This window comes from Mus pahari, chromosome 10 (genome assembly GCF_900095145.1).
Source record: "Mus pahari chromosome 10, PAHARI_EIJ_v1.1, whole genome shotgun sequence".
NCBI lineage: Eukaryota > Metazoa > Chordata > Mammalia > Rodentia > Muridae > Mus > Mus pahari.
Window position 1 is genome coordinate 111,892,545 of NC_034599.1, and position 10,930 is coordinate 111,903,474.

The following is a 10,930-nucleotide window of genomic DNA, read 5'->3' on the forward strand; positions in this document are numbered from 1 at the left end:
GACCGCGGCCTGGGAGGCGGTCCAGAGATAGGAGCCCGTTCTAGGAGGGAAGAAATGATGCATTCATTTCTTTGTGGGCCTCCCTCCGGAAAGGGCTCGCCTCACCCTCCCTTCTAGAGGGCGCTTGGCTTTCTCCAGTGTGATGTAGTTGTGAGTTCAGCAGTAGTTCGTCTCTTTAGGACAGTAATTAATGTGCTCTGCTCTGGCAGTCCTGTGAGTGAAGCCACAGTCCTAACTTAAGGCACGTTTGCTGTTTCATTCTGAAGTTGCAGCTGCATGAACATCCACAGGAATGCTGTACACGGAGCTTATTGATCTAGATCTGCTATGGCTCGCCGTTGCGCATGTGGTTCTGGTGGTGGTGGTATGCAGGTACATATGCCTCCCTTAAGGAGAATGTCGGGCACCCTGCTCATTCCCCGGAGACAGGGTCTGAACCTGGAGCTTAGTTAGCAGCAGCAAGCATCCTGTCTCCCTCCCTCTTGGGGTGGGGGTTACGGTTGCTTTTGAAATGGTGCTAGGCATGTAAGCTCACGCCCTCATGCATGCCCAGTGATTGCTCCCACCCACTGAGCCAGCCCCCACCCCCACCCGGATTGTTTAGGATTGATAAGAAGACTCATTTCGGGGGGGGGGGGGGCAGCTTTTAATGCTCTCTCACATCACCAGTCAAATCGGCACCTTATTGGAGGAAACCGGCACTGGGTAATAAATAGTTAAAATAGCAAAGAGATTGTGTTTGAGACCGTTACAGTAGGGGAGGGAGGCATGAGTCTAGATGAGTCTTGGTGGTGTTTGAATACAACATGGAGAAGCGGTGTTTATAGCCAAGCAGAGTGGAGGTCAGTGGGGAGACGGTTAATGGGAGGAGACATCGGGAGATAGAGGGATTCCGGGAACCAGATGTGTGGATTCGTTGTATGTGGGTGGGTGGGGAAGGGCCACCACAAGGGCATGGGGGTCAGAAGTCAACTTGTAGGAGCCAGCTCTTTCCTTTCACAAGGTACAGGGCATGAACTCAGGTCAAGCCTGACACCATTACCATTGATCCACCTCTCCGCCCACCCCATCAGGATTTTTGACGAAGAGAGTTCTAAGCCATCCGTGAGGGAGGATGGATATTGGAAGTGTCCCGTGAGGAAGGATGGATATTGGAAGTGTCCCGTGAGGAAGGATGGATATTGGAAGTGTCTCGCTGTGAGGGCACAGCGACTTTTGTTAAGATGACCTCGAAGCTCCTTGCCAAATGCACGGACAGACCTAGGGACATCTGCAGCCGGCTTGACCGCAGGTGCCTGGGCAGTAATGTGTGGCTTTCCTCTGGACTGTGCTGTCCTGGGGGATCCAGCCCCATGCCAGAGAGAGGCGAGCCTCACGTCATGGGGACTGAAGAGGAGAGGAACTTAACGTGGAGGTGCTTACATCGAGTAGCGAAGTCAGGTGCTGCTGGTTGTCCCAAACTCCTTAGTTGTAATTAAATTTGTTCTTGGACCCTTTCACCCCCCCCTCCCCACACCCCTGTTCTCCCCTCAAGCCTCTCATGTTCGTGTTTGTTCATCTGGTTCTGTGACTCACTGAGCCAAGCCAGGGTCACCGGGATGACCGTGGGCTTGGAGATGTTCCTCGGGACCTGGTGAGGTCGCATCTGAAGACAGTGGATCCCCCTCCCAGGATCTATCCATCACCAATCATTCTGCAGTCGCACCCCTTGAACTGTTCCTTAGTAGTGCAGAGGTATGGCAGCTGAGACGTGCGAGTCAGGTCAGATGGGGAGGAAAGAACAAAGCCATGTGGTAGCCACGCAGGGTGGCAAGCACGCAAAGCCCGCGTGAGTGAGTGCAGACCCCAAAGGATTAGTTAGGTCCTGAAGCCAGGGTGGGTGGTCCTGACTCTCAGCCAGATCCAGTCTACAGAAAATGGAAGGTCTGTGGTTATGTGGCATGTGGCTGCTCTGGGGACATTTCAACATTTCTGGAAACTGTAAGGACGCCAGAGGATCAGGAAACATAAAACGCTGGCTGAAATTGCCCTCGCCCTGTGTAGACGCCACTCCACGGACGCCTCCCCCGCTGGCATAAACTCAGCCAAGACTCTAGTCACATACCCTTCAGACTGGTCTCACTGGAACTGTGGAGCACCAACCCCACGGCCAGCCTTGGTGAAGCCCCTTGTGGATTCCATGATTATAACACTTCATGACACACTTCATACATGATTTCCTAGGAAGGAGCTGAGGTCAGGGTCCGACAGGAGCCTCATGAAAAGCAGATGGGTTTTACTCGATGCCGTTTATACTGGCGTTTGTATATCCCTAAATGTTCTCTGCGCTAGAGGTTAAGCTGGAAGGGGCCACTTAATGTTCTAAGTTTGGAATCTACATCACCCAAACCCAAATGGGTCTGCCTACATGTTTTCTCCTAACGCCAGGCTGTCTGTGAGCACAGACATCTGGGTACAAGCTGAATCCTCACCGTGCACGGCGAGACGCTGCACAGAGCCCAGGTCAGCTGTCGCTTTTATTCTGTTTTAGGCTGCCGGTGGGTTTTTTTCTCTTACACGAACATACGTGGTTTTGCCGCAGGCGCAGTGTGGCGGGAGCTGTTGCTCTTTGCCTGGTGGTGGTCTTTAGGTGGAAGAAGTCATACGGCTGACAAGTGAGGACTGAAACTGGGGCTTCCTCCTCCTTCCCGGTACCTGACGAGAGCTTTGTTGGAGGGAAGTCTATTGTTTACTGTTTCTGCACATGCACACATGTGCTCTTAAGCATTCACGAGAGTGTGTGTGTGTGTGTGTGTGTGTGCGCGCGCGCGTGCATACGCGCATGCCCACGTGCCTGCGTGCTCAGGTCAGAGGTCAAAATCAAATGTCCTCCTCAATCAGTTTTCCAGCCTGTTTGTTTCAAAGAGGCTCTTGCTGAACCTAGAGCTCACAGGCTTGGCCAGATCCAGGGATCCTTCTGCATCTGCCTACCCGGTACAGGGAATACACAAATGCACCACCATACCAGGGGGTTTTACGTAGGAACTGGGTTGTCCACACGCATGTACCCGTGACTACAAAGCAACCACTTTAGCCACTTAGCCACCTCCCCAGCCCAAGAGTACTTTTGAATGGGGACCAGGATGGGTGTGTGGCCTGCAGCATCTGTCAAGGTCAGGGAGGACCTGTCAAGGTCTGGGAGGACCTGTCAAGGTCAGGGAGGACCTGTCAAGGTCAGGGAGGATCTGTCAAGGTCTGGGAGGACCTGTCAAGGTCAGGGAGGATCTGTCAAGGTCAGGGAGGATCTGTCAAGGTCTGGGGACTAGCTGGTTCTTCTCCTTCCACCTGGTTTCGCCAGGGGCGTGCGCCAAGCCAGCTGAGTGTTCTGTCATCCTCATCTGCCACTGATCTGTACAGTGTCTGTGAGCTCTGGGATCCCAACTCAAACCCCTGTGCTCGCATAGCAGACACATTATCCACTGCGCCTTCTCCCACAGCCCTCCTGGCCACCTCATTACTCTCTGGTACCCCGGGCTCGCTCACACTAAACTCTCCCCACACAGGATCGCTCACACTAAACTCTCCCCACACCACTGTTCCTCCCTCCCCCTGCTCTCTCCATAACAATTTATAGAACCCTCATCCCTTCTCAGAAGCCGTTCCTTCCTGTCTTGGTGACACGTGTTCGTGCTGGAGAGGCTGAGGCAAGCAGATTGCCACAAGTTTGAGGCAAACCTGTCGCCTGTTAGAATCTAGGTTAGCCAGAGCTTCAAGGCAAGATGTTTGTCCACAACAAACACAAGAACAAAAAGAGAAAAGGAGAGGATGAAGAAATCCAATTCCTCTCCCTCTTGAGCACCTGCAGCGCCCTGAACTGACCCATCAAGGCACAACGCTTTCTGTAACTAGATTTTGTATTCACATTCAAATGTCTCTCATTAGCTGGGACACACCTCCGCCTGTAGAGACCTTGCTAAGCCTCCAGGCTCTGCACCCCCTAGCCTGGGAGTTTCCATTCTCAGAACTGAGCCTTGCCATTGACAATTATGTAAACCTAGCTCAGACTGGCTGGGGTAAAAGGAATCTGGTTTTACATAATGAAAAACAACACAAGGGTCTAGTCTTGATAATGTTTTATCTTGGGAGCTTTGTCACAGCTTTGGCTTCATGCACTAGAGGCAAGGGTGGCTACCAGCTCCAGGCTTCTTAAGAAACCCAACTAATAAGAGGAAATCTTTGACAGTGTTAGCAGGCCTCCCAGGCAAGACCTCCTGTGGCCTGAGATCAATTGTATGGACTGAAAGTTGGTGAGGTGGAAGCTCGCTGAGGAAAACAGCCCCTTGGTAGGGTTCTAGCAGGCGGAAATTGTCAGCTGTATACCAAGTTCCCCATCAGTAATTGGTATTTTAATGATGTCACTTCCTGCTATCCTACCCAGAGAAACTAGGGAGACATTCTGAAGCTTCCCACCCTGTAGGATCAGGAACTCGGTTCCTCTAAGAGAAAGGTAGCTCCCATGGTAGCGACTATGAGCCTTGTTGGTGGATGCTTCCAGAAGTCTCTGACCCTGTGGGGAAAGAGGACCACATCCACGGGCGGGAAGCAGGCTGTGGTGATGTCTAGAAGGACGCAGTAAGGCATATCCAGAAGAACAACGTCGTATCTTTGTTACCTCTGTCACACCCCCTCCAGGAGACACACAAGGACCGTGTGTAAGACCATAGTCACCCCCAGCCTTTCCCCCACCGGCCATGCTGTTCTGCTCGTCTCCTTAGGGAACTGAAGATGTTTGAGTCACAGAATTGCTTGCTACCTCTGCCAAAAGTCTCCCTTTATTCACTTCAGGAGGCCTGATCACAGAGGGGAGAAAAGAGCAGATGCTGGGCTCGGCCTTGGGCATGGCCTCATCATCACAATGGAGGAAGAGATGGTGGTCCTTCATGGCCTGTGCTGCCCTGAGCCTTGGGGAAATGGCAGTCATGCATCTCAGGCACCTAGATGGGAAAATGTGCTAGATCTGCTGGTCTCCTTGAGTGCTCCTCCCCGGAGCTCCTCCTTGAGTGCTCCTCCCTGGTGCTCCTCCCTGGTGCTCCTTTCTGATAAGCATCATAGGAACAGGAGTCCCTGGGCCAACTGCAGGAACAGTGCTCAGCAAAGAGCTAAGCAGGACCCTCCGCGGGAAATGAACTGCCAGGGGGTGGAGAGGGAGTGTGGACGCTACCTCTTCTCTCTTGAGACCCGTGTTCTCTCAGAAAACAGCAGCCAGAAGAACACACTGAATACCGAGCCCCTCCTTTTACCTTACCCACTCTGTATCCTGTGTTTAAAGCAACCCAATAGAATTATTTCCCAAGATTTGTCTAGTTTTGCTTTTAAAGTACAGTTTATATAACTGAGACCTGTTATGGTAAGTGCGTCTCTCAGTCGACAGATGCCAGCAGAAAGAAAAACATTTACTTTCGTAATATCCAGCCTTGATCCAGAACTTAACAGCAGAATCACTTTTTTTCTACCAAGCAAACATCGGTAAAGGCCGATGAGATGGCTCAGCAAGCGATGCTGCTTGCTGCAGAGCCTGGCGAGCTGAGGTCAAGCCCCAGGCCTGCATAGCAGAGAGAACTGACCCCCACAGTTGTCCTTCAACCTGAGTGCATGCACACAGACTAAGTAAATGAATAATAGATTTTTAATAATGAACAAGAAAAAAAGAAGAAAGCAAATAAACTAAATAAACTCCTAAATGAAATTATCTTAAAGGTTCATTTTATTTTTAATTATTTATATACATATATATGCAGTGCCCACAGAGGTCAGAAGAAGGTGTTGGATCTGCTGAAGTGGTGAGAGCCTCCAGCACGGGCACTGGGGACCAAACTTAGTTACAAGGATTTTACGCACCTTCTATTGCTGAGCCACCTCTCCAGCCCCATAGAAGTTCTTTTTTCAAGAAAAAGAACAACTACTGGTAATTCAAGAGCCAGCATTTATTGAGTGCTTGCTGTTATTAGACTCTATTCTAAACACTTAATATAAAACATGTTAATTCTCATGACACAAACTCGTGAGATATGGCTGTTTCTAATGGCCTTAGAGCTTACCAAAGTCCCATGCTATTCCTGGTTGAGCCATCCTCGACCTCTGCAAGCCTGAACCCATAGTCTGATCACTTGGTAGGCTTAGCTGCCATGCGGGTCACATGGAGAAGTCACAGCAGGATAAAGAGAGGTGGCAGAGCCAGTCCAGATGCTGCTGCAGTGGTCCAGGGACCAAATGGTGAGGACCTCTGCCTGTGCAGGAGGGGAGCAGAAATGAAGACAGGTTTAAAAGTGACTTAGGATTCAGAATGGCTTAATGAGAGAGAATGGGATCCAAGATCAGACTGGGCCAAGAGGGGAGACCAGGACCTCCATCTAGGCATGTAGGAGTGGAAGGACCCAGGAGAGGCCCAGAGATGTCCTTCGCACAGGATGGGTATACTGACTGAAATGTGGGAGAGAGGTCTGGACCAGAGGCTCCAGCCACTCAAGTCATACACTGGTCCTAAGGAAACATTTCTGTTCCCTGTCTAGCCTGACTCAAGAGTGGCCCACTAGCCCCGGAGTACTTGGGAAACTAGAAGAGCCCAGAGCTTCCCTTACCTAACTCAAAGGGAATCCAGCAAAACGGCTTCTCCCTACACCAAGAAGGGAGGCAAGGAAGCGGGCCCACGGCCCATGGCTGTCAGCTCCAGGGCTGCTCACACTAATTCTATGGCTCTCCAGACACGGAGTGATCCAGCGGTAGAAATTACAAGTGACTTACTGGTTCCAAGTTTCAGGTTGATTGATTGATTAATTGATTGATTGATTGATTATATGAGCAGTTTGTTAATAGCACTGAGGAAGAGTTCTGTCAGCCAAAGATGAATGAAAACGGCCCATTGGGAGCTGCTTCCTCTCAGGCTGCTCACCGGCTCCAAGATGCAAGCAAATGGTGTCGGAGAAGTATGCCGTACGTCAGTCAGGCGGAAACCAGCACAGCATGTTGTTGAATTGTTTTTGTTTGTTTGTTTCCTGCCCAGGGTTAAGTTATCTGAGTGTAACATAAACATTTAAACTCCCAAAGAAACAGTCAGGCCGTCTAATCAGTCACTTGTATTAAATACAAGTTTATTACAGCGCCTTCCTCTGCTTGGCAAGCTCCCTGCTCCTTAATCAGACCTTAGTTGTCTCAATATTTGCCTTCAACAGGGCACTGGGGAAATCACACATTTGGAAACAGGCCACTAGGGCTCAGGGAAGCAATGACCCCATATCTTCTGGGAGTCTGAGGAGTCCACGAGAGGCAGTTTGTGACTTCGTGGTCTATAGAGGTTGACCTCGGCCCTCAGTGAACTTGACAGTAGCCATTATCTTTTCTCGCCACTCATGGCCAGATGGAAAGCCACCTACCGTTTGGCCCAGTGGTCTAACCCAGCATTTTAGACTTGGAATTAAAACACTAGGGTTCTGTGACATACACTTAAGGATTCATGGAGAAAATAGAAACAGCCAGCCTGTCCAGGATTTATGATTCTAAAGTTCATCTTTTTCTTAAGGTGTGGTGTGTGTGTGTGTGTGTGTGTGTATGTGTGTATGTGTGTGTGTATGTGTGGTGTGTGTGTGTGTGTGTGTGTGTGGTATGTGTGTCTATGTGTAGGTGTGTGTGGTGTGTATGTATGTGCGGTGTCAGTGTGTATATGTGTGTGTGGTGTGTATGTGTCTGTGTATGTATATGTGTGTGATGTGTCTCTGTGTGTGTGTGTGTGTGTGTGCAGTGTGTATGTGGGAAGTGTATGTGGGAGGGTTATGTGTGGGATATGGTATGTGGGTGTAGTGTGGGTGTGTGTAGTGTGTATGTATCTGAGTGTGTCTATGTGTGTGTGTGAGTGTGTATGTGCATTGTGTATGTGGTGTGCATGTGTATGGTGTGTGGGTATGGTTGTGTGTGTTTACAGGAACACAGATGTCAAAAGAATGCATCAGGTTTCTTCCCCTATCAGCCTCTGCTTATTTCTTTGAGGTGTGGTCTCTCTCTGAACCTAGGGCTTGAGGTTCTCAGTCAGGCTGAAATGAGCCCCAATTATCCTCTGTCCCCTGCCCTCAAAGCGGGATTACACGCGTGTGCCGAATACTCGGCTTGTTACGTGGGTGTTCGACTCTAGACCCTGGTCCTCATTATCGTATAGCAGAAGCTCTGAAGCACTGAGCCACTTCCCCGGCCCCTGAGGATCATCTTCAGTGAGTGAGAATCTTAAGTTCATGCTTGCGGGACCACAGACCAACCACATCTGGACACTTGGAAATCTCCGTCTGTGAGCCTCCTATCTGAGTGCATTTGGTTTTGCGGGCAGCGGGAAACTATTGCTAAGGTCTTGTGATCACGTAGAAGGAAAGGTGCTGGACCTCCCAAGTTCACACAGATGGACTGAGAGGAGAGACGTCCTCTCAGTTGCTCCACATTTAAACCATTTCCCACAGTGTCTGTTTTCCCACTAACCCTCAGCATGGTCCCTTCCCTGTGGCTTCGGCTCAGAGCCCCGAGGACCCACCCAGCCCTGGTATGAGGCAGAACTGCCCCAGCCACATTCCCAGGAAAAAGCTCTGGCTCCGGCTGGAGTCAGTCTAGTGCCCTGAGGTGTGTTTTCATCTGAGCCACATTTTACCTTTTATTTCTGACTTGTGGCAGCTTGTCCTGAGCATGGATAAACAGACAGACCCATCCCTCCCTCTGGGCCAGGGCACTGAATTGCCCTGGATGGAGAGACCATTTCCTGAACCCCCCAAGCATGTGTTCTCTGCATCATGCCTCCTGATATCTCTATAATGAATGCCTCAGCTTTGTTCTTGGGGTGGGGGTGGGGGGGTCCAGATCCCCCTTTTGACAAACAACTGACTTTAAGAAGGGGGTTCCTATGTTCTCCTAAATGGCTTTGTCTTGACTCATAAAGCCTACGGTCCCCATAATGCACAGGAAGTGTCCAAGAACCACGCTTCAAAGTGGCTCTTGCTTGCTGCCCCGTGGGAGGATGCTTCTGGGAGATCAGTTTGTTTGCGAGGAGACTTGTTTGGAAGCTTCAGGCACGGTAGGGATGCTTTACTTGGTAGCACTCGGGTGACAATGATCCTGAGGACTATGCCGTGAAGGAGCAAGCCCTACTGAAGTCCATAGGATTTGTACAGCCTGTGGGATTGGGTTCCAGGGCCCCTGGCGTCGGGGTTGAGGAGACAGCTGCACAGTGCGGTACTCACGGTCGCTATTTCTCTCCCCAGCTTCCCAGCGCAACATCAGCCTAAAGAAGCAGAGGGGTCGGAGCATCCTTAGCTCTTTCTTCTGCTGTTTCCGAGACTACAATGTGGAAGCCCCTCCGCCCAGCAGCCCCAGTGTGCTTCCGCCACTGGTGGAGGAGAACGGCGGGCTTCAGAAGGTCAGTGCCCCCCACAATCTGTAATCTAAAACCGCAGTAGTCCGTATGCCCCACCTCGACACATTCCCTCACGAGAGTGTGTGAAACCCATATGCAGCCATTTAAGACCGGGACTCCATCTTTTTAGGTACTATGTATTTCTGGTCTTCCCATCTAGCATCCGAAGAGCATGTACAAGGGAAATTTAAGACCAGAGAGGTGGCTCAGCTGGTAAAGGGGGGCTTGCTGCCAAGTCTGATGACCTGAATTCAAGCACCAGAACCCACAGGGTAGAAGGAAAGAATTGATTCCCACAAGGTATACCTGACCTCTTCATGCACACTGTGGCACACACACACACACACACACACACACACACACACACACACACACGGCAAATGTAATTTTTAAAGGAACCAGGAGCAGGCATAGAATTGGCAAAATAAGACAAAGACAGAGCAGACCACACAGTGAGTATAACTGACTTCAACTTCCTCGAGTGACAATATCTGTTTAACAACGGCAAGGTGGAAGGTCTGGGGACACAGCTTGGTGTAGAGTGTTTGCTGGGGTGTGTGTGTTAGATTGTCATAATAGGTCAAAACCCAAAACCACCCATGGGCTGTCTGACAGGCGCATCTGAAACAAAATGACTCAGAACAGTTAGGACTGTAAGGATAAACAGAGAGACAGCACCGGGGACAAGCAGAGCAAACAGAAAAGGGCATTGGGAAAGACAAGAGGGACATAACTAAAGACTGCGGACAGGCAGTCAGAGAGCTGTATGTTCCGAACGCTAACATAAATAAACAGTATAAACAGACAACAAGAAGCAGCGCCATAGGCTGGGTTGATGCTCAGCACCTCAGTGGTTCCAAGCACTGGCTGCCCTAACAGAGGGCGAGGGTCCCCCCCCCCCCAGCACCTCTGTCAGGCAGGTCACAGGCCTGCAACTCCAGACCAGGGCCTAGGATGCTTTCATACATGTACACACAGGCTAAACATTTAAATAAGGAAAATATACAACTAGCCAGGTGTGGGATCATCAAGATGTCTGATCGCTTTGATGTATGGCTCAAAACAGGAAAAATATTTGAAGTGGCTAAATGTGAAAACTAAAACAATCCTTTTCCTGTCTATGAGGTTTTTATAGGTGATATAGGGTTTGGTGTGGGAGTGAAGGCTTCAATGTAGCATTCGGTAAAGAGGATGCTGACTGGTTTATATTTCCAAGGGGACTTTTGGCAATATGCAATCAAAATCTTAGAGTATGCCTGTTGTTGATGAGAGCATTTTTATTTCACAGAAAAAAAAAATGTCATTAAGAATGTACAAAGTTTGAATGAACCATAAGGTACTATCTATCATAGCTTGTTATGACTTAGGAAGGTATCTGATGCAGACCTCTGACCTACACACACACGCATGTACACACACATGCATGTACACACACACGCATGTACACACGCATGTACACACACACACACATACACACACGCATGTACACACACACACACACACATGCAT

General features: G+C 49.9%; 1 protein-coding gene across 2 annotated transcripts in view; it reads left to right on the top strand.

The window, feature by feature from the left end:
- The window catches only part of Ctdspl (CTD small phosphatase like), a 110,994-nt gene that overhangs the window by 74,505 nt on the left and 25,559 nt on the right, over positions 1-10,930 (top strand). For both annotated transcript variants that reach the window (XM_021207236.2, XM_029543005.1), the window contains exon 2: positions 9,270-9,424. In XM_021207236.2, coding sequence (XP_021062895.1) covers positions 9,270-9,424 — 155 coding nt within the window. The remainder of the gene's footprint in view (positions 1-9,269; positions 9,425-10,930) is intronic.